The sequence below is a fragment of the Egretta garzetta genome, unplaced genomic scaffold, assembly GCF_000687185.1.
Source record: "Egretta garzetta isolate BGI_Z169 unplaced genomic scaffold, ASM68718v1 scaffold46, whole genome shotgun sequence".
In the NCBI taxonomy this organism is placed as follows: domain Eukaryota; kingdom Metazoa; phylum Chordata; class Aves; order Pelecaniformes; family Ardeidae; genus Egretta; species Egretta garzetta.
Genome location: NW_009260268.1, coordinates 9,502,659 through 9,526,414, shown reverse-complemented (window position 1 = coordinate 9,526,414; position 23,756 = coordinate 9,502,659). Strand labels below are relative to the sequence as shown.

Here is a 23,756-nt window from a genome sequence, read left to right as displayed (position 1 = left end):
ACCTACATTTTACTTCCCAGCTCACTGCATAATGAGAACTGCAGGCACTCAGTACCACTGATCTTCAAGTTACTTAGTCACCTGCTTAAGGATGAATTATGCTTAACTAAATTCAGGTTCTTTATTTTGAAGCATTTGCTTAAATTCCTCTTATAATCTTTTAAAAATGTTTTACAAGATACTAGTTTTCTTTAATTGAAAGCATTAAGCATAATTACTACATTTTGCATTCAAACACGCAGACCCTGCAATAGCTGATAGGCAGTTTTTCTTCTTTTTCATTAAACCAATACAGAAGTGATATAACTCTGCTTCAAACTCTTCTTTTGAAAGATTGATTTTAGTTCTTCACTAAGTTTTGCACAATGGTCCCAAGCCTGTTTTAGCTGTGAAGCTGCCTAAGCATTCCACTCTAACATTGCTGAAATTACTTACCGTTATTCAAACACTTGAAATTCCCTATAAATTTTACATATTCGTATGTAGGTTGCTCTTTTGGATCTATTGTTCCTCGCAGCATATGGCAACAGAATTCTAGTTGATTTTTTGCTGAGAAAAGAATAAACAAATTAATAGGCTACATGTTTGATGAAGCACACAGGCAACGTGAAATGGAAAGCAGGAATAATTAAGCTGCATTCTTATTGAGATACTCTTAAGTGTTGTGATTACAAATGGCTACAGCCCCTGCTTTTAAACAGCATGATATTAACTAACCTAAAGAAAAGGAGAACTCCTTTAGAATTTGTGCATGAAGGGCCTGAATGCTAATGACACAGACACCCCCTGAAAACTAGAGCTATTTCAAAAAAGCAGCTGCCCTGAAGGTTACTACAGCATGCACTTCCAAAACCCATTAGGCTGCTATGTTTTTATTCTTGCAACTGCTACAGGTGTCTAAATAGAAGCTATAGAAACAAGATGAACATTTCTAACACATGGGAAACCCTGCTTTCCCAGAAATGGCTGAACACCCGCCTGCCGATAGGAAGTAGAGAAGTAATTACTTATTTCGCTTTGCTTGTGCACGTGGCTTTTGCTTTCCCTATTAAACTGCCTTTATCTCAACCCACAAGTTTTCTCACTTTTACCCTTCTGATTCTCTCCCCATCCCGCTGGGGGGAGAAAGCGAGCAGCTGTGTGGGGCTGAGCTGCCTACCTGGCTTAACCCGCAATAACTATACTTACATTTTAAGTATTCTGGTGTCAATGAATCACTTTCCAGCAGATGAGAAGACAATATTTTATAAATTTCTGAATGTTCTCCCTCTGGGATAAAATTAAATACACTCTGATCCACAAGATCAGACTGAAAGAAAAAAGATTTAATAAGCATTAAACTAATGCAAGATGTACAATGTCACAAAGGCTACTATTTTAATGCAAAACAATTCCACAGTTCAGAAGAACGTTACTGACTCAACCAAGCCACCTGCTGGAATACACATGAATATTTTGCAAGAAAAAAAATCTCACTTTGATCTGTCTTAACTTTGACACCATGAACCATTTAATGAAAAACACCATGAGTGCAGCAGATATACATACACATTAAAGTACAATGGAGCTTGTACTAACCTCCCTGGATGCAACAATTCCAAGTAAAGGAGCTTTTGAATTAGAAATTACAGGGTATTTTTTCTAGGGCACTGTAACTTGTCAGTGGCATCCAATACATTGAAATGGTATCTTGGAACAAAAGACAGCCCTTCCCTACATCATATAGGTTATTATGTTGCCAATAATTATATATTATATATAATTGCAATTGACTTTATGAATACATTTTATAATCAGTTCCATAACTATGTATACAAGTCTGGGAACAACAAAGATGAATGCAGTAAAATTGAACAACTGAACAACTGATTATATGTATAAATGCATTTGATTAAGTATTCAGAAAAGAGGGATCATAGAATGTATGTTTAGAATATATAAATCACACCTAAAAGCAAAGAACAAACATGCCTCTGAGAACTTGGTAAATTCTACTTTTTAAGAAAAAAAAAATCACAATTACGTGTACGTTTTTCAAAATTCTCGGGCTGATACCATGCATACCTTAGGGGAATTTGTGGTTTGCAGAATCATTTTTTTGAATATGTCACTCCAAGTTTTACAAAATACTCTCGTCATAGTAAGACAACTAGCCTTTAACAATAACTGTCCTTCTCTTCTACAAAAATTTCACTCTTTCACTCATCAATTGTTTGCATTTTGAGTATTAGTTTGCCTCATTTCAGAATAACATTATTCAAAGATAACTTTAAAAACTAGAATGTTAAATTTACCAGTGAGCAATGCCACCAAGATTAAAGACGAGTGAATGTGATAAAACCCAAAGTATGTACCTAGCTTACAAAGCAGAACCAGCAGCAATGTACTGCTTGTAAGAGTTCTTTAGCAAGAAAGGAGTAAAACAGTAGTCTCAAAAATTTCCAAGAATATAGCCCTTTAGCAGTACTCTTCTGACTCATGTAGAGGCTGTGATAGGCGTGAACTCTAAAGGGGTCTCCTGCAGTCAACCGTGTTACTTCAGTTATGTTGAAGAGAAACTGATGCTAGCCTGGCACTTCATAATCCTGCCTAACAGAGTGCCGACTGGGTTCTGTATTTCCAAAGGAAATGTTTAATACAAGAGACAGACTAGTAGGAAGGGGCTGTGCTGAAGAAAAAAGCAGAAGCATTAGGACAAAGCATACATCCATTCTATAATTCCAAAAAAGCTAACTATTAATTAGTACTCATAGCAGAACACCATCCATAGACAAACTGATACGTTACTGAAAGCAATTTGTACTTACTGGCAAATGTTCAAGTAAGGGAGTTACACTTTCAGACACATATATTATATTTCCATCTGTCATAATTGCTAAAAAAAAACCATCAAGAGCCTGAAATTAAACATAATGGGCAGTTAAATAAAAAGAAACAGAAGATACTCAAATGTTAAGCTATATTCAACATGGAAAATAATTTAGACCAATTTTAGTTAAGTTTACTATAAAAATGAGAATGCCTTTCACTACTAAAACTTCTCAGTCTTGCTTTTACACTACGAGCATTACAATTCCCATACTGTTCTGTTCTTAAATAACCTGTGGTTTCAGAAGCAAGTCCATATACAGCTAGCCACTGTTTCCCCTATCTCCCACTCTACCTGTTATTTTTAATTCCATCATCATTTTAAACATCAGAAAACTCAGAAAAATGAGCTAGAGACAAAAGTAAGAAGAGGCAGAAAAACTAAGAGAAGAACAAGTAAAAGGTTGTGAAATCAATGGATTTCAGTATTTAAAATTTCAATATTCTCAATCTCAATAAAAAAACCAAACTTGTAGGAAGATACAGTTCTGACTGCTTATCTTCTACGTAACTCAAACTTATTTCAACTGAACACAACACAACTATCTTTCAGTTGAACGCTACCAAACATAAAAGCATGACAGAACTGTATTTCTAATAGGATAGGAATTTTAAAGCTCACACCTTTGAAAAAATTTCTTATATCATATTGTCACAGTCACTCGTTGTGGACGTGTGTTTTGTAAGAGGACTTGAGAAACATCAAAAACAGCCACAAAAAACCCCTCGAAAAACAGAAGCAACTACTTCACTAACTTGTTGGAAAAAATATGCAAATTCACCACAAAAGATTTTGTGAAATTTTTTTTAAGTACAGAAATTCAGAACTTTTTACTTTTTAAATCTGTGCCTCAAAGAAAAGGTTTAACTATGGAATGAAAATAAAAAGTGCTTGTTTATTTACTTTAATATTTTTCATTTACCTATTATTAGAAATTGTTTCACTAACAAGACACAAATGACTTATCCTCATTTCCAAGGAAATGATAGCTTGTACTGAAAGTTTATTTCTAGTAGTAATCCAACTATTCACGTAATCTTGTTTAGCAAAGGAATGCTCACATACCATTTCTGGGAAGCGTAACAAGCAAAGAAATTAAACACACTATTGCTCACAAGTTACATGGATGTGTTGAGCCTTTTTTGTAATTAAGATTTTAACTTATGCATAACAATTCTTTACTTAACTAGTACCTTCCTTATGTTGGTAATTTCAAATATCCACTTTGACAGTAAATACGTTCATTTGTGGACGTGCTCTGTTATAATGTTTTATGTAATAGAAAATACAGTTAAAAGAAAAACTGGTTTGCATTACAGTGCATAGGAATTTTGACTGTTTACCTTCATGAAAACGTAGAGTTACAACTAAAATATGAAAATAAAAAGTTACGTCATCAAACTAAAAAAAACTCATAATGGAATGACTCCCTGTGAGGAAATATTCTACTCCCAGAAAAACAGAAATAATATACCTCTAACATTAACTGTGTGAACTCTTCATTACTAAGGAATGTCGGTTTCCAGTCCTGTCGAATCTCACTGGCGTCTGATTGTGCAGTAATTTCTACAATCAAACAGATATGCAATATAAGGATTCACATTTCCAAAAGCCATTATTTTCCCACTAAGCTATATATACACAGTAGGAAATAGCAGAAGGTTCTCCAGTCTCCTCTGTTGTTCATTCATTACATATAGATGTTGTTCCTTAAAAAGAAAATAAATTTCTTCTCCCATATGTCATAATTAATTTGTCTTCTCTTTCCTTCTATCAGTTTGTGCCACAGTCCTGCCAGACTTCAAGATAATGCTGAAGTTAATAACAGTACATAACAGATTTTAACAATGGAAAAATACTCTTTCCTCTGAGACTATAATAAAATGTTTTATTCAGAGTGTTGTTTTTGAAGATTTATAAAGCCAAAATTCCTGATCAGTTTAGGTCATTAAAATGCCTATTCTTCAAGTATCTTGGCCAATCCTGGTCATTCTAACCTTTGCACTAAAAATTGCCACTGTCCTTTTTCTTCCCACTCTTTTCGGTAAAGAAATAAGATTACATTAAAAACAGAGTAGGTTTTCAACAAAGAGTGTTAAGAGCTGTATGACTGACTCCACTGCAGAATTATGTCCTGATTCATACACAGAGATGAATTTTGAACAGAGATGCCTGTAGGACTTAAGAGAAATATAGAGATTAACTTCCCATACATAGGTGAGAGAAAAACGGCTACTAAGCAAAAACAGACCCCAGGGTCTGAAAGTTGATTCTTCCTTATTAGCTGATAACTGAAACAACAAGAAGCAAGACCATGTAGTACTTCAGTTTTGATGAGTAACATGGGCATTACAGAAGTACTGGCTGTAGGAACAACCTTGAAGAAGTAACCGTAAATCAAGTATTTAGATGAATCGAAAGAACCAAACTATGTCTTTAAGGCTGCTGATTTCTAAAGGACAAGTCTGTACAATGGCCGTAAGCTAGTTTGCTAGTTCGGATGGCTCAGAGAGCACAGAAAACCTGGAATTGAGTTAAATATGCAAAGGGCTGGAACAGTTCAGAATTTTGATTCCCAGACTGAAGGGGGAAAACTTTGTGAAAGAGCTTCAGACTTAACTAAAAGAACAGTAAACAACAGCAACGTCATGCAAGAAACTGGCAGGAAGTGGAAAGCTGCAAGGAGAGGGGGAAAAAATATCAACAAATAAAATGGTTCAGAATTTCCAACGATCCAGATCTCAGAAAAGACATAAATTGATCAGGCTCTTGCTATCTGTTTTGAAATGGTATCACAAAGCAGTAAGAGTGGGATGGACAATAAGGATAACCTAAGTATAATCCCAAATCTAACTTTTCAGTCAGAACAAATATATTGAACCCTGAGGGGTAAGTCAAAGGACATGGAAATGAAAAGCTCTGCCACCAAAGTAGAGGCAAAATTCAAGGAACTTAATACATTCAGTCCACAGGACCCAGATAATCTCCACATTAGAACTGGAAAAGCCTGATTCATTGGCTTGTTGTGACCCACAGAACCATCCTACTTCAGAATTTTAAAAAAAAAAAAAAAGGTCAGTCTGGCTTTTGTAGTAGAAAGGATTTATACTAAACTAAAGCTGAAGTTCATGCTTTTAATGAACCATTCTGAATTATCTTACCACAAGTACAGGTGATATTTTACATTTCCTGTAATTAGAACAGTGAGTATGATATTGCAAAAAAGAGCCAAAGTAACATGGAAAGAACTTGTTCCACTTGCTAACTTCAGAGAAATGCCTAACAATTCTGGCAAAAGGTTGCATTCAGAGATAAATGGCACTGAGGTCACGTTCTTGAGCTAGACAGCAGACAGAGGAGCATAACCAAACTTGCGCATTAAACTCCAGTCTTCAAATCCTGGATCTGAAGCAACTCAGCATCAGCACTGAGCATCCTCAAAAGAAATTGTCAGCTGGGCCAAAATCTGTAGCATTTACCTGTGGGTTGTATGAATATCAGTCTACTAGTTGTAATTATAAGCAGAGAAATTCTTCAGTATTTAATAATTTTTAAAAATTTCTTGTTTACAAATTCAAAGGAAGATGTTAGGCAAGTATTAGCCAAGGAGAAGCTCTTAATAATATATTCAGTGTGTTTAGCCTGCTCTTTTTTCCCCAGTGAGAAACAGAACCCACACTGGCCAATAACCAGCTCAGATAGTTCATCAGGAGCTACTGTCAGAGTACCAAGCCTGGCCAAAGTGGAAATGGTCCAGAAAGAACCAGAAGCAACGCAGTTAATCAAAACCTGGTGGCTGAACACAGTAGGATTTTCAACAATAAAGCAGCTAATCAGTGCTGAACATTTCATTTATTGCTACAGTCACTGCTTTATTGTAACAGATCCAAGCACCTCAGGAGGCAAAATATGCTTCTGACACCTTTGCCAACATTTTGTCCAAAACATTTTAATGTAAACCAGTGCAGAGCAATGCCAGTAAGCACGGGCAGCCAGAGCTTTAGAGAGCTTAATATGACCTGTGGAGTCACACAAAGCTGCACTCTGTGCCACCAGGTGAAGGACAAAAGCGCCATGCCGTAAAAGTCACCCATCTCCCGAGCTGCTTTTTTCCCCTTTCTCCTAAAATAATAAAAAATAATAATTTAAAAAAATAATCTCGGAAAGCACTTTGAACAAAAAAGTATGACTGGTGTTGCTTGACTGCCCAACACACGTTTCATTCTACACTCCATATTTTATGATAGGAATCATCAATACAAGATAAAGTGATTTTGAAACAGAACCAATTTTCACAAAGGCCTTAGAACCTTACAACTGGCTTTTACCAAAAAGGAGCCTTCATACTGCTTTTCTTTTTGTTATGAGAAAAACGTGTCTCAGAGAATTAAAACAGCATAATAAATATTTAATTGGCAAAACCCCCCCAAACCTATGAATTCTCACAAAAATTATTACCCCCTCCCTTTCCATTTTAATTGTTATGTTTAGCCTTTTAATGGAACTATTCAGCATGCACCTGGAGCTACTTGAACCATAACACTAACACAAGGGGTGCTACAGTATGGAAAAAATATTCATCATACGTTAACATAAGTTAAATTGACACACATACTGTTGATAAATACATATCTATCCATCCACTTAGTAGCTTTACTTATTTTATAACCTCATAGCTGCTTCTTTTGTCCCTACTGCTTTCTAGTTAGCATGCATGCTCAGAAATTACTCAAGAAAATGGGTTAACTAGTGAAAGAGTTCATTTTCTTGAATTCTTAATCTTGTTTTTAGCAGCGTGAACCACAAGGTGCCATATTAAGAACAAGCGTAGGAGCAGAAATGGGGATTTTTTATATACATAAATATCAAACAGCCATAAGTAAGTGTACACTTGGTGGAAGAATTTTTTTGTGACAGAAATAACGACCTGTAATGAACTTCAGTACAATATATCTGGGCATCAGCTGACACAAACAACCAGAGAAACAAAACATAGCAAGGATGTTCAAAGACATTCATCAGTTTGATTTCATATGATGGTTTACAAAACAACAGACACACACTCATTGTCTTATACATCAGTGGATATGCCTTGAATATTAGAAAGTTAACTGAAAGTATTTCTAGATTTTCTGGGGTTTCTTTCCAGCTAAAAGGAAAAAAGAAAATGCCCACATTCCTGGTCTGTATGCCCACTGCATGTGCCCCTCTCTCATGAAACAACCTACCCCATAACACTTGCTGGAGACCACAATGCCCTATTGCCTTATCACCGTTGTTAAAGCAGCCAGTTGCGTAGATATCTGACGTGAAGAGAGGGAGCATTAAGTTCCCTAGGACTAGCTTTTTCAGTGATTTATCTTGCTTTATGTGGAACTTGAAGAGACAAACCAACTGTTCAAACCAGTCATATCTAAATATCAAAATAAGTACTTCCAGTAAGTACTTCCACTGAAATGGATCAGCAGTTTTCCTACGAAGCAAAACTTTGATAACTTGCACCTTATGAAGCAACTGTATTGTAAGGGTCTCCATCTGTCTAGAACAAAAACCTTCAAGGTTATTTAAAAAACAAATGCTTCTCTTCCTGAAACAGACTCCTTTGACAACTATAGGACAAAAAAAGAAAATTAGTACTGGCTTTTGCAAAATATTAGCATAAACACAGTTATGTCTCTGCTACCTATTATTATGATCTTAAGAATACCTTTCTCGAGGCGCTCTTGACATTTTTTTTATAATTTCCTTAAAGGAGTTGCAAAATTGTTAATGTGTTATGTACTAAGTGAATGTAATTTTAAAAATCTAGGAATTTACAGATTTTATTGTTACAAATAATTACCTTTGTGCTTCCGTAAAAAGTCAATGCTCTTCTGCAGTACAGTGGATTTATCCATCTTCCGAGCATTACCTGGAAGCATGGAACCCAGCTCTTTGATAAGTACATTAAACTGATCTCTACGTTTCTTTTCTGACTTGTTTCTGGACACTCTGAAAAACAAAACAGAAAATGTCTTATAACAACTATGAAACTTTTTTATAAGCTGCATACTACTGCCAGGTTCCTGGTGCAAACAGCTCCTTAAGAATTTCTGCTGTGAGAAGTGTCACAAAAACATTTACTCCATATCTCAGACACCATTTTTGATGAGTGGCTTCCTCCTCACAGAGGGGTGCAGCTAAGCCTTTGGAATAAAGCAGCCTTTTACAAAAATACAAATCATTGAACCACAGTTATAAATACACAACACATCTGAAGAATAACAGTAAAAGAAATGCTCTTGAGTAATATGGCTATTTTAAAAAGAATCACAATTTTATTGTTTAGAAATCACCCTGGTAAGTTCAAAGTGTACAAACACAAGACATTTCTTAGCTTTAATTAAAAAACTTACCTTTTTGCTTTATCTTTGTCATCTTCTTCCACCAGCCCATCAAAAATGCTTCCATCATTTCTGAAAGAAACAAAAAGAAATAAATGTTGGAATGTAAAATTTCTCTCTTGTGGAGTCCACTCACAACGAAGGGTGGGGGAGAAAAAGCTCATTATTCGCCATCTCCGTTACATCAAGAAACAGAAAGCACTGTTTTACTCTGATGTCTCACAAGGCCCATCATCAATAACCTGAATCCAGATCCGCTATAAGTTCTCCTCGTAGGACATTTACTAAAGAGAAAGCAAAAAACCTTACATATCTGATACAGTTCAAAGGATTTTCAGACTACTTCTAATGGGAACTTAAAACCCCATGCAAACACTTAATTGAGCACTACTTAATTTTGATTTTCTATCTTCTTGATTATTTGCATTATCTTACCCTTTTGAAAACAAGAGATAAAACACATGTAATTTATTTTTACTTATTGATAACTTCTATTCCAATTACTGGAAATAGTTATAGTAAGAAAGTGAATTTTTCTTAAATACTGAAGCATTATCAATGGAAGAGGGCTGAGGAATATGCTGACTTCATCCACGTATGTAATTTTATAAATATACAATTAATACCAATGTTAAACAGTAACAGTAATTATTCATTGTATTTGCTTCCTCACCAAGTAGACCAGATATAAGGAAGAAATTCTTTACAATGAGGGTGGTAAAACACTGGAACAGACTGCCCAGAGAGGTAGTGGAGGCCCCATCCCTGGAAACATTCAAGGCCAGGTTGGACGGGGCTCTGAGCAACCTGATCTAGTTAGCGGTGTCCCTGCTCACTGCAGGGGGGTTGGACTAGATGACCTCTAGGAGTCCCTTCCAACCCAAAACATTCTATGATTCTAAGTATCAAATAACTCTTCCTCAGCTTGACAACTATCCGTGTACTGCTAAAGATGTATTAGAATATCAAAATCAGAATGTGTTTTTCTTTGAAGATGCCTCAGTATACGTCATACAACATCTTTATTTCATTTCCTTTTGTTTTAAAAGTCAAAACTGTCCTCCTGCTTTCCAAAACTGCTGTATAATGCACTTTCACATTTTATTTCTCTAATTCTTCTGTGTGCTTTCAGTCTATTTAGTGCTGTCCACACTCATCCGTGTGTGTCCACCCCTGATTTTTTTATCCTAATGTTTCCTTCCCTTAAGGTAAGTAATTGTCTTTCTAAAAAACTTACATCACCTCCCTGATTTATAACTGATAAATCATCAAGCAATTGTACATTACGATTCAGTGATGTTAAGAAGCAATTATTTGTATGCCACTACATAAAGCTTTTAAAAGGAATTTGTATATTCAAAAGGCTGAAATTTCAGTGAAATGTCACAAAACTTCACCGAAAGAACTGACAAGTCAGACAAGCATTTTAAAACTTTTACCCTTTACTTTTATTGTTATGTATTTTGATCGGGTTTAACTTTCTGTAAATTTGACACAAGTGTCATCTCTTGAAGTCTCAAAAATGGTAATACACTGAGTATTAAGGACAGATGTTCACGTAAGCTGCTAAGAAAGTCCAGCTCAAGGAATCAAGCAGAAAACATGTCTCAGCTATTACTTTTCCCTTGAAATAGGTTAGCAGGTCACTTTACTATCATCTGCAGCGTCACTAACCATTTAAACACATTTGTTTTCCTTAATCAAATATTGAAGTACTAAAAAAACCATTCAAGTAAACATTAAAAATCAGCTCCACCTGCACAGATGCTGTTCCGCGGCTGAAAACAAGTTAATACATTTTAAGATTAATCTCAAGCAATAAAAATTACTATTTTCAATGACTGCAAAACAACACACCTAATAACTACCAAAATAACTTTGTCAAAAATAGCCAAAACCTCACTCCTCTTATTTTTTGCATAAATTAATATTCTCTGTATATTAACCATAAGAAAAGTATTATTAAAGAAAGCATTGAACAGTAATTCCCCCCAAACTCTCAGTATCTATTAACATACCGATCTGCAATGGAGCTCATTTTATGGGTGCTTATGGTAAAAAACATAACATGTCACCCTTTAGTCTTGTGGTAGACATTTGTACGTTTGCCTGTAAGAGAAGAAAAAAATACCAAATGTGATTCTGGAGGAACAAACACGTTCTTCATCAGAGCATACTGAAGTTTTCATTTGCTCTACAAGCTGCTCTTAATCTTCCTCTCTCTTCCAACCTTCTGCTCTGCCCTCCTACTTTCTCTAATGCAGTCTCCATTACCATCATAACCTGGACTGTAGTATCTCATTTTACATGATAGAGAGTTCAAGAGAACATTGTTTTATTAAATGCCATGGATAAATAAGTTTGGACTAACCCAGTGCAAACCTTTTTCTGACTCTGAAACCAGATATAGCTTTTCATTTTAACTTTTACCTAAAAGACTCATAATTTTGAAGGTTGAACAGATATAAAATAGGCTCGTCAGTACTAATACATTCTATTTAGAAACTGTGCAAACAGAAAGCATTTGGGATATAGTATTTTACAGCTATAATTTATTTCTTACTATATTTTTTCCTTAAGCACATTTTTGTAATATACATGTGAAATGGTAACAATAAGATACCTATTAGAATGTGATCTCCATACTGTGAGAAAGTTAGTTAACCTGGCCATTTCTTAAAGCAGTCATTGCAAAGTTAATTGCAAAGTTTCAGCAGCAAGTTTTTGGTTTTCCAGTTGCTCATATGATTTTGAATAAAGAATATGAATGAAGTATTAATAGCGAGAGAAGGAATATAAAATTAAAATAAGTATTTAATTCAATGAGTACTTTTAGGTACCCAAAAATTAGAAAATGACATGGGTTATGGAAAGGCTGAAAGTCAGAAACAAACTAATACAATTAAAACTTTTTCTTTGATATAGAAAAGTCAGTTGTCAGAGGCTGCTCAAATGGAGTAGTGGGACTGCAACATTGTCAGTGGTTAAGGAACAACAGCATGCAGCAATAAGTTTTATATGAGCTGAACTTGCAAATCTTCAGGAATTTTTATTATGTTACAAACTTAATAGTAAAAAGGCATTGCATTTATTTCAAAGGAGATGGTTTTAGTCACTTTAGTGACTCATAGTTTCTGAGAAGTAAGGATTTGTTTGTTTCTGAGAGTGCCAAATCCAATGGAACTTGCAGTGTTAATACCACAAGAAATATGGCAGCAACTCCATGATCCAGACAGCCTGCAAAATGTTCCAGGAAAATCTTATCCCAGTTTTTTAATATATGGGGAAACTGAGGAAGAAGGCTTATGTCTCAACCAAACTATCTCAGTCTACAACAGCCACATAGTATGCAGGTTTGCTTCACAAGGCCAGTCTTTTGCCCAAAGTTTCATAACTTGAGTGCAGCAGTCAAGTTAATGGGAGAGCTGTGCTGCAGCACAATCTCTCTTAAGGTGCATCACAAGATGCACATGTGGTTCTGCCCAAATGCCCCATGAGCCCTCTTACCCACTTCTTCAATCAATACAGCCCATCTTTGTCTTGCCTTTATTCTCCAAAACCTAGTGCTCTGAAGACACACTGGAAGCAAACCATTCCTTCACTCTAATTCTTCAGAATAACAATTGCACTGGCTGTACTGACAAATTAAATTCCCCAAACTAGCTGGCCAAGTTTTATAAAGTAAGGGGATTGCACTATTTGAAAACCAGCGAGAATTGTCAAGAGGAAAGTAAATTATGGCAAAGCGTTTGTTTGAATTTTTGTTAAAGGCATGCAACAACAAGCAGGTTGCTCAGCAGTAAAAGCAAACTACCACCACTGGCATGGAATTAAGTTTAAAATCGAGACACCAGTTAGAAACTTCTTTTCATTTAGCTTATATAGTATGCACTAATACAGGTATGCACTAATTATACTTTTAGCCCTGTGTTAATTTTTAAACTAATTTGGTACGTAATACGGATCGAGAGTAATATTAAGTTCTGTAGGACAAATGATATATTGTTCCCTTAATCTGCAAAAGAAAAACACATGTACAGCTAAATACAGAAAACTTCCACCCGTGACATAACTGACTTCTTCATCATGCAGAAGCAGAATTTAAAAGTCTGCTGATTTTGGCTGAGATAGAGTTAATTTTCTTCATAGTAGCTAGGCTAGGGGTGCACAAGAAGTTGGGAGGGCACACAGCTGGGGCAGCTCACTCCAACTGACTAAAGAGATATCCCACACCATATGACATCATGCTCAGCATATAAAGCTGGGGGAAGAAGGAAGGGGGGGACACGTTTGGACTGATGGTGTTTGTCTTCCCAAGTAATGGTTACGCATAATTGGAGCCCTGCTTTCCTGGAGATGGCTGAACACCTGCCTGCCCATGGGACGCAGCAAATGAATTCCTTGTTTTGCTCTGCTTGCATGCACGGCTTTTGCTTTACCTATTAAATTGTCTTTATCTCAACTCATGAGTTTTCTCACTTTTACCCTTCCGATTCTCTCCCCCATCCCACTGCGGGGGAGTGAGTGAGTGGCTGTATGGGCTTAGTTGTCAACCAGGTTTAAACCATGACAAAAAGTCAATACTTTCACTTTAACAAAGCACTCAATTTCTAGAATTCAACAAAATCATTCACTTATTACAGGATACAGATCCTATGTCAGAACTCACAACTTGGATTTGGTATCCAAGACAAATGGTTAAAAAAACTTAAAGACTACAGGAAATGTACATGTAGTGCATTTGTTTCTCATTTTTCAAGGTCTGACCTTTCTGTCTTAGCACCCAAATTTGCAAGATGCTGCATATTCTCAGTGCTTATATAGGCCAACGAATAAGACTGCAAGGATAATTCCAATGGAACTAGTAGAGTTTAAAGCAAACACTACAGAAATCAAGGACTATGCCTATTTCTAAGATTCAAATTCAGACATGCTCTGGAGAATAAAAGACAGTACTTAACATTGCTATTCAGCCCTTCAGTGTTGATAATTGAAAGCCATAGGAACCTTATTAATTATAATACAATTTTACCTTTTACACTTTGGGACTTGTTAAAGTGTGAGGTTAAGGGATGAAATGTGGTTCCTTTGAAGAACAATGTGGAGTTAGATGTATCCTCTTCTGCAGAAAAGTATGAAATTCTGAACTGTGAAAAAATAAAAAAGGAGAGTTCTATCAATGAGTTTTTAAATTATCACTTATTTGGTTTTTTTTTTATAAAAGAAGTAATCATTCCAACAAGAGTAATTTATAAATGCAATATTCTGCTTATTAAAAATACCCCAATTATTTCACTATCCAAACTCATCTCAGTTTAAAGCTCTTCTCCTTGATAAGCAGGATGTTCTCACACACTTTAATCTCTGCTTTAAGCTATCACTTTATGCCTATTTTAATCTTGACATAATTTTTACTTTTCAATCTGGTATCACCCACACCATCTACATCTTCACTTCCACTAGATACCTTCAAAGTTTATCTTTATGCCATTATTTAAACACCTTTTCCGCTCTGGGCCTCTCCTGGCTTTCTCAGTTATGTCTTCTCCTCTCCAAGTCTCCCAAATTGCCACTCTCAGGACTCCAGAATGTGTAGAATGCCGCTGCTGGCAACTAGCAAAGTTGCCCAGCTGCATTATTGCTAGACCCTCAGACACAGCCATTAACCCCTTCTTTCAAAACCTACTTAAAAAAACACTTTCAAGAATGTATTCCAAACTAACCTCACAAATGCACTTTTTCCATAAAAATCCTCAGCACCAGTATAAGTGATCATCAACTTCCAGTCTCTTTACACCATTACATTTAATTTATATTTTCTTCCCTTGAACCATGCTACTTTCCACATTTTTGTTACATTAAATCATTTTTTTCTCTCATATTTATCCCGTTTCTGTCTGCCTTGCTTACTGTTCTTAAAATAAAATGTATTCACTATACAATGTACTTGTACCACTTCCGAAAAAATTTATTTTAAAGCATATTAAATTCTAAAAAGGAAGCTGGGATCTAAAAACTAAGCTTATGCTACTCTTAAATTCATCAATGGATTTTATGGGAAACACCAGAATTATCTCTTATTTGATTAGGAAAGTTAAGTTTCTCCTTCCCCTGCACCCAACAGAGGCTCTTAAGTGGTTAAAATACAGATGCAAATATTAACATAGGAAGTTAAAGCACAGCAGAACAATCTGCCAACAGAAGAAAAACAATTACAGCATGATTCAGTGAAGCCACTCGTTCTTTTCTGGCCAAATAACCTGCTGGCCCATTGACCTACTTTTTTAGGTGCTTACAGCCTCCTCTCCTATTCTGTTTTGTTCCGTTTGACAAGTGCAAACATTAATAGCGACAAAGAGTCCCGTGGAAGTCTAGGTTACAGAGACTGCAACATGAAACCTGTGTTTTTAAACTGCTTGGAGTTGAACAAGTCTGCCAACTCTCACCCGGCTTCTAACAGAGTTCTAATGAAGAAAATTTTAGACCTCATCTTTCCAGTATGTAGAGGTACATTTTTTAAAAAATCACAACTGAACACTTGAAGACAAACACTACAAGACTTAAGCACGGAACCGTATTTGATAATGTCTAAAAAAGAATCAAAAAAAAGGAAGTTGTTAAGGATATTTGAAAAAGGGTTTTTACGATGAGAAGGAAAAGAATGTTTATGTCATAAAGGAACATAAGCAAGCTTAAACCAGACCAAAATGAAAGCTAATCACAGTGGAAAAGCTTTTGTAACCAAAACCACACAGATCTCTTAACTCAGTCGAAATGGCATGCGTGTGAAAGCCAGCAGAAAGGTTAAGACGCCTACACACCAACATTGCCAGCCACAAGTTTTCAAAGGTCATGGGTCTGTCCCCACAATTCATGAGGTTTTTTTAAATACAACGAATTATGTGTATTTGTCTCTGGATTCTATGTCTTTTGTACACATACAGTGCATGTTTTCACATTTTTCCGCAACCAAGAAGGCTAGAAACTTACTGTCTTTAAGAAAGCTGAGGTCCTCAATCAAAAACCTTAGCTGCTGCCACGAATATGCAAACTATTAATACACAACGCTGCTCAATCCGTAGCAAAATCACAAAAACTAGCAACACTGCAACTTTTGCACTATACTGACTTACCACTCATGGAGAGGCAATAAGTTATTGGGTGCCAAGTTATTGCTTGGCCAAAGAAATAAGGTTCTGAATAAGTCATAGGGTAAAAAGCCACAATCCAACCTAAGGTAACAGTGAAAAGTTCACACCATCTGAGAAAACATTCTATGTTTTAGACTAAAAGAATTCCAGTAACTTCGGTCCAATTTTATCATCAATACTGGTATGCAAGTTGGCAGTATTAGATTTTAAAAAGAAATTCAAAATTGAACAAACTGTAATAACACTACAGTCTTGCTCATGACAGATCTTGTCAGGACTGGACCGAAAAATGGATGGGACAATAGTCAATATGTTGCCGGTACATAATTTTGTGTATAGTCAGTGACTAAACCCCTTACATCTCCAGCACTTCGCCATAATGATAACATTACTGAATATTTTTTGAGGAAGAATCAGTATTGCCCTTATATTGTAAAAAAGATTTTTATATAAATGTCTTGATTTTATAAGTAATATTTTCGTGACTTTACAGATTACAGCCCTCAGACAGAATTAATGCGAGGTGACATGTATTATTAAGATGAATAATTTCACCCAGGAAAGATCACAGGAAAAACATAGGAAACAATACAGTTTTCCAACACTACAGTTTCTGCAAACAGAAACAGATTAACTTCTTTAATACAACCTGATCTCTGTGCCATAATCCTATTTTGCCAGGGGAACAAACTAGTTATTATAATCACTGAGGATTAGCTTTAGAGAAGATCTTGTTTAAAGAATCAAAATCACAGCACACCAGTCTGCACTTCCACAGCACCTGATGCCCCAGAAGAGCTCTAACACCAGCTACGTACCAGGGTCAGCAAGCCAAGGAGCAGAAAAATCACGCTGTGAGCCAACAGCTGAGCCAGAACCTGACTCCCAATGTAAGCACAGGACCAAAAGCCCTATTTTTTATACAGACGCTCAGGAAAACTATAAACCTTCTTGATACTCCTTTCCAGGAGCAATGAAACATTTGCTTCTGAAAATTTGGATTATGAACTTCTAAGGTTTTACTCTACTGGGACATCCCACCATAATGGGCAAGCAGATATCCGTTCTGTTATCTCATTCCCAGAACAGCACATCACTATCACTCATGTTTTCCATTTTGCTCTTTGCTTCATAGATTTACCCCCAGCACGACCATTTTTATCTTTAGCTTCTTCTTTCTTGGAGGTGCAGAAGAGGGGAAGAGAAGGGGAAGAATTTATTTTGGGTTAGTTCCTCTCTAATAACCCTAGACTTTTGTAGAGAGCAAGAGATGTTTAGAGAGGTAAACCATAACCTACTCTCTAATGAGGTATAGTTTGGCTTAACAGAACAAGGTTTCGAGGTACTTGCTCCTTTGCTTCCAATGCTGTGCACACCAACACAAAGCAAATTAGGGTAACGACCAACTGATCCTTTCTCACTGATCAAAGGCTATCTGTTAAATCACTATGTTTTTAAAACTGACATATCTCTGATTTTCTACCTCAAAATAACAAAAAAAGCAAACCAAACAAAAACAGGGCTGAAAAGGGCTGAAAATAATTTCAAGAAATGATGTCCAAACTTTGCAGCTGAAAAGGTTACTCTAGCAACTGGGAATAGTCATATATTGCAACCTTTTCTCCACGATGTCAACAAAACAACTGTAATTTTGGTATGTACTTTTGCAGAAGAACTGACACATCCCAGAAATATCATTTTCTGTAGATAAACATGCTGTAACAACAGGTGTACATCTTCACTTGCTTCACAGGAAAACAGTAGGAGAGGGCTGCTTCTAGTGCAGGCATCCGCACAATTAGATCCCAGATAGGCTTTTAATAGGAAAATTTGTGAGTGAAAAGTAGCCTGCTCTGTCAGAGGCGTCTGCTTAGGTCCATTACCTTTTCAGGGAGTAGACAAGGCAATATCTATGTGCAATATAATGAAGAAAGGGCAGTGGGACAGATGACTGGTGGTGTGGGTTGCCATTATCAGAATATCACCCAGTCTCAAGTCTGTTCCTGAGGGACTTTTGGGAAATGGTACAAGTCCAAGCAGTCTATAGGAGAGATGAACTGCCTAGTAGGAGGCCTGTTGTGGTAGTGGTCAGCAGTATCACAGATTGAGTTATAATGGCACTTGAAAGAATGCACACTATTTGCCCACAGACCTATTTGTACGTAGCCCAAAAAACCAGCAGCAGTTGGAAGAGCCGACAGATCACCATGAGTGGACAACAATGTAGCAACCACAGAAATAAAAAGAGGTAATGTTCTTAGAAATGGTTTGTCACACAGATGTGTGCTTGCCTACTCCCTGCAAAAGCAATGGACCTAAGCAAGTTGCTCTGACTAGTCTGGTTAGAAGTCACTGTAAATAATACCCTCATAGAAACATGGAATTAGAATAGAGAATTAGAGGAAAAAGCAATTCTCTCCTGAATTCTTCATGTATTAGACTGTCCTGCCATCAGGAGAGAACTTTGCTCTGTAACTTGGGACTGAAGGCAGTTTGCAATTTCCATATCTCTAGTTCACGGTTAGAGAAAACACCCCTGCCCACTACTCCTCTGTTCCAGATAATTTGGGCTGATCTCTGCTTGACCAGCAGTTCTGCTACCACCTTTCCACTCTTCTCTGGAGTCTGCATCTCCTCCTCCTTCCTCACCATGGAGATGGGCCCACAGATCCCTCCCTGACAGGGTGCAGCTCTAATCTTAGTTCATACTGCAGTGAAGATACATGCAAGAAAGCTGTAAGAAGCCTCTGACTCTTCACCTGGGCTACACTGGAGCCTGGCCCATGCCTGGAGATGTACTCCACTGATCTGGCCTCTGACGCACTGATTTGACTTCTTGGCTTGTCCTCAGATCTGCCTCCTCACCGTTTCCAGAGTTTGTCACTAAAGACTCTCCATGTTTCAGAAAACTGTAAAGGATAATCAAGAAAGAGTACAAACCTAACTAAGTTTACAAGATAAATTCGAAAGGCAGTGTTAATGATCTGGCCATCAGAAACAATTGTTAATCTTCCATATTCTCATTTAAAATATTTTCTCAGTCCTTTGTATTCACAGTTCCTGATTGGAGATCCCCTTCCTTCAATAACAAACCCATACATGTAGCAGAAATAATGCTTGTAAACCCTGGGCAACTAGTCTGTACAAGAGAAGACCGTGACTACATGTTATGATTCCACTTGCACCCACTTTTATTTATAAGGCTCCACCCTGCTCCTTGCCACGCTTCCGCAGCCTTTACTGGAGGAGCACACCTCTTCAGCCCTGGCCACATGCTGAAGTAGATTTGTGAAATAACGTGGCTAAAAGAACCCACATCTCACACAGTTTTAAATACAATCTTTACTTTCTTGTTCCTATTAAAAAGTGTGGCTTCATGTACCTTTGAAAATTGGCACAGCTGAGGAACAGTACCCCTCTACGAAGAGGAGCTCTTAACTACATCTGCCACTGCTGGATCTGCAACAGGGAACCATGGGTTAGACTTAAAGAGTATGCATTGTGCTTGCACATCTAAAATAGATCTGAGCTCATAATCAAGCGTGGCTGAAAAATATACCTGCTGCCTCCTTAAATGGTGCTTAACAGAAAAAATCCAAAAAAACCAACAAAACAAACCCTCAGTACTTCACAACATGAGTTTTAATCAAGAGAAGCTAAGGTATTAAGCATTACAATTCAAAACTGAAAATCTTCATGTCTTTGTAAATCTCCATTTCTTTTAATGGGATTCTGGGCAGAAACAACCTGCAGCTCAAGAACAGATCCTAAATTAACGCTCACCATGCTGTGGAAAAAGTGCTGTAGATGGTGTAAAATCTGGACATTCTGTTATTCTCTCTCACAGGAGGCATCTAAACTTGGTATATTTTACAATGAACAAATAAAATCCCAGCTTCCTTCTTCTAGCCTCTTAAATAATCTAGAACTGAGAAGGTAGGCAATTGAGAAGGTTTTTTCGTAAGTTCAAAAGGGGAAAAAATACCACATGCACATTCTCAAAAGTTTAAATTCCCACTGAATTTTACTAATTATCCCAGAAAATATTTTTCTATAGAATAAAGTTACCAGACCAAAAAAAAGTTCTTTACTTGATGACTTCTCAATATTAACAGATGTTTAAGAAAAAAAACTTTAAAATATGGTACCAAGGTAACTATCTTGGAGTTAATAACACTTTGAAATGAGTCATCCAATTACAAATGTGCATATTTATGAAACAGAGCATTAGCAATTTTACATGTTTTGTATCAGACACAGATGTTAGTTTAAACAACAATTTGTCTAAAATGGTTTGTCACATTTTCCCTCAGAGAAATACTAATACCAAATAATACCAGGAATACCAATAAATCCAGCCAGGGAGGAAAAATTAAACACTTTATTCCTACGTTGAAAAATATACATGAAAATTCACCAAGAAATGAGAGAGAGATCAAGAAGTTAAGCATTGGTTTTCCTCTACCCCAATAACAAGAGGCAATAATGTCTGGATATAGAAAGTAAAATAATTTTTGAAAACTGTCCAGGAGAAAATTCATTACCAAATTCCACAGACATAATTATCACACATTCAAAGCAAGATAACACCAAGTAACTTCTTCCATTCTATAAAAAAATAAATTGCTGCTCAGTGTTAATATAAACATGTTTAAAATTAGAAAACGAGACTTTACAATTATTATTACTGCAACAAAAACAAACACTCAGCTATTAATCTTGCAGAAAAACATGAACCTACAAGTTAGGTGGGCACCTTAACTGCCAGACTTCTAGTACGTATGTGTGTGTTGCAAGGTGGGAAAGGTAGCTAAAAAGCAGTTTTTGAAGTTCACACAAATGAATCTTTCCAAAACTCTATCCTAGACTAGAAGAATCTACACAATGAAGATTTATTAGCTTTTATATCCAAATGAACACTTATACTTTTTACATATCTCACTATTGCATTCTAAAATCTTCAGAAATCCAAGAAGTCAACAAATGGCCAAGGGGGTCTGTAAGAAGTTATGGAAGTTATTTCTGCACCCAATGACTTTACAGTCTATTTAGAAGAAATTTTAAGGATATAGCTATGAGTCTTGATTTATAATCCACCTTACCTTTTAGAGGGACGACCAACTATTTCATATCAACAACTTATTCCTTTAAGACAGCATTATCTAGCATCATCAAGAAACATCGTACTGCTTCTCAGTTTTGCACACTTTAAAAAGGTGTGGAAGGGGCAGTATGGGAAGGGAAAGCAGTATGCCATGCCAGAAAACTCAATGAAATGAACTCATGTATTTTTTGTTGTTTTTTTAAACAGAAGACTTACTCCTTACTCATGGACAGGGTACTCACCTAGGATGTGGGAGAAACAGAGTAAGTACTTCCTCTGAATCAGTCCGCAGGTGAGGAATTACCACATGCAAGACAGCAAGACCAATCTATATACAGACCATGCAGGTAAATACATGGCTATAGATACTAGGCACTTCATAGCCTAACAGTTATTTAAATTTGTAAGCACTTTTACCAAACTCCTTGGTCAAGCTGAAACTTTTCATAATGTTAGCCTTTGATCATTACTTTGACCACTCATTTCCACACCCACATTAAATTCCCTCTCTTCTACTAGCTTTAATATCTGTGATCACACAGTCAACAGTCCAAAACTGGTCCAGCCTCAAACTAACCCAAATATTGTTTCATTCAGCTAAATCAACTAAATTTGTTTCACCATATGGCTGCTCAAAAGCTGTTTTGGCAGAGGGGAAGGGGAAGCAGTGAATCACCAGGTTAGACATCTTTTGGCAACAATGCCATTTCATGCTGACCTATACCATGTGTTAAATTACAACCAGAGAACAAAACTAGGAAAAACGAGATTGAAATTTGTGCTCAAAGAAACAAGCGTTGTAGCTACTGCTCGAGAAGTCTGCTTCGTATATAAACGAAACATCTCTACTCTCCTATGTACTTCTGCATCTCATGTGGCAACCTGTGACAAACGAAATTTCTGGACAGAATGAGGTTTGTGTATATACACTGATCCAGACTCATGGATCAGATTCTGGATATGAAAACAGATCCAGAACTCAGCCTGATAGTCAATGGGAAATTCAAGCAAAATGTAAAGCACAGGAGTATATTATATACATGACATGTTGCTAAGTAGTTATCAACCTATCTATCAAATATGTTAATTATCATGAACTGTGACTGTTGGATGATGATCCAACAGTACAGATACTTATATAAGGGTATTCAGCTAAATGAATAACACGAAACTAAGAAAATTTAATGAAAGAATGATTTCTACCAACAGCAGCTATTTGTGACTCTCAGAACCGTACAAGTGTACCAAATGGACATATATCAAAAAAAGATAAGCCAGTTGCTAACAGCAATACCCAAGAAGAAGTGACAGGTGTTTCAGAAAGCTAATATTTAATCTGAAACCTAATTATCCATCTCGTGCAGAAATGCAAACATGTCAATAGAACACTTTAAAAATATTTAGTGATGGGCATATTTTTTTTTCCAAGTTGATTGCACAATCCTTGATTTGTGCAGCTGTGGAAGTGCTTCTGATGCTTAGATTTCCCAGCGCGAGTGACTCATGCACAGCTAAATTATTCTGTAAAGCTTTTGTGAAGAGTGGACTGTTTGACTGCCTGAAGAATGGAATAGGCAGCGCACTTCACTGGAAAACATCTTCAGAAAGAACGAAGTGAGGCTTCACTTTCACGTTTCCATAAAATGAGAGAGCAGGAATATTTTAAGCTCCAACACTGAAGCACAGTCCAAGTCAAAAATTACCCAACAAGCAGCTCCTCCTCCCTGCCTCTCCCCTACCCCTTTCCCCTAGAAGTCCTGCACATCATCCTGGAGACCAGAAAGTGATAACAAAATTAAAAATGAATGAGGTAGTAGAAAACAGAACAAAATAAAACAAGGGAAATGCTAGGGGATGCTAACTTCAGTGTATCAAAAAAGGTTTGGCAAAATCCACTTCTGTATTAGTATGGTCACTGTTACATTCATAAGATTAACAAGTTTTAATAAAAGTAAAGACTGACTTCCCTAAAATTCTGGTGTCTGCCAGTGGATCCTTCCATTTTCCCTCCAATAAAACTACCTGTTACAGATAGAGCAAGTTTATCGTTAAATAAAAACTCAATACTATAGCTACAGAATTCCAACCCCCTGCATTGCACTACTCCTTAATTTCATTAAACAAAACACTAGAGTTACTCTCTTATCAGAATTTTTAGTATAACAATCCAGGCTCAACTGGAATTACAGCGATTGCAAAACCTGAGACACAGGACAAGTCCTTTATATTGCACAGGCAAGTAGTGCCTT

The 23,756-nt window shown here is 36.5% G+C and overlaps 1 protein-coding gene across 5 annotated transcripts in view; it reads right to left on the bottom strand.

The window, feature by feature from the left end:
• CLOCK (clock circadian regulator) overlaps window positions 1-23,756 on the bottom strand; it is a 61,391-nt gene that overhangs the window by 18,205 nt on the left and 19,430 nt on the right. For 3 of the 5 annotated variants that reach the window (XM_035897722.1, XM_035897725.1, XM_035897723.1), the window contains exons 4-11: window positions 14,285-14,399; window positions 11,271-11,361; window positions 9,265-9,324; window positions 8,712-8,860; window positions 4,344-4,435; window positions 2,808-2,897; window positions 1,189-1,309; window positions 436-549 (exon numbers count right to left, since the gene is read on the bottom strand). In XM_035897722.1, coding sequence (XP_035753615.1) covers window positions 436-549; window positions 1,189-1,309; window positions 2,808-2,897; window positions 4,344-4,435; window positions 8,712-8,860; window positions 9,265-9,324; window positions 11,271-11,317 — 673 coding nt within the window. In that variant the 5' untranslated portion in view covers window positions 11,318-11,361; window positions 14,285-14,399. Of the gene's footprint in view, window positions 1-435; window positions 550-1,188; window positions 1,310-2,807; window positions 2,898-4,343; window positions 4,436-8,711; window positions 8,861-9,264; window positions 9,325-11,270; window positions 11,362-14,284; window positions 14,400-19,162; window positions 19,313-23,756 lie in introns of those variants that run through there. The other 2 variants (XM_035897724.1, XM_035897726.1) reach the window with 2 other exon arrangements.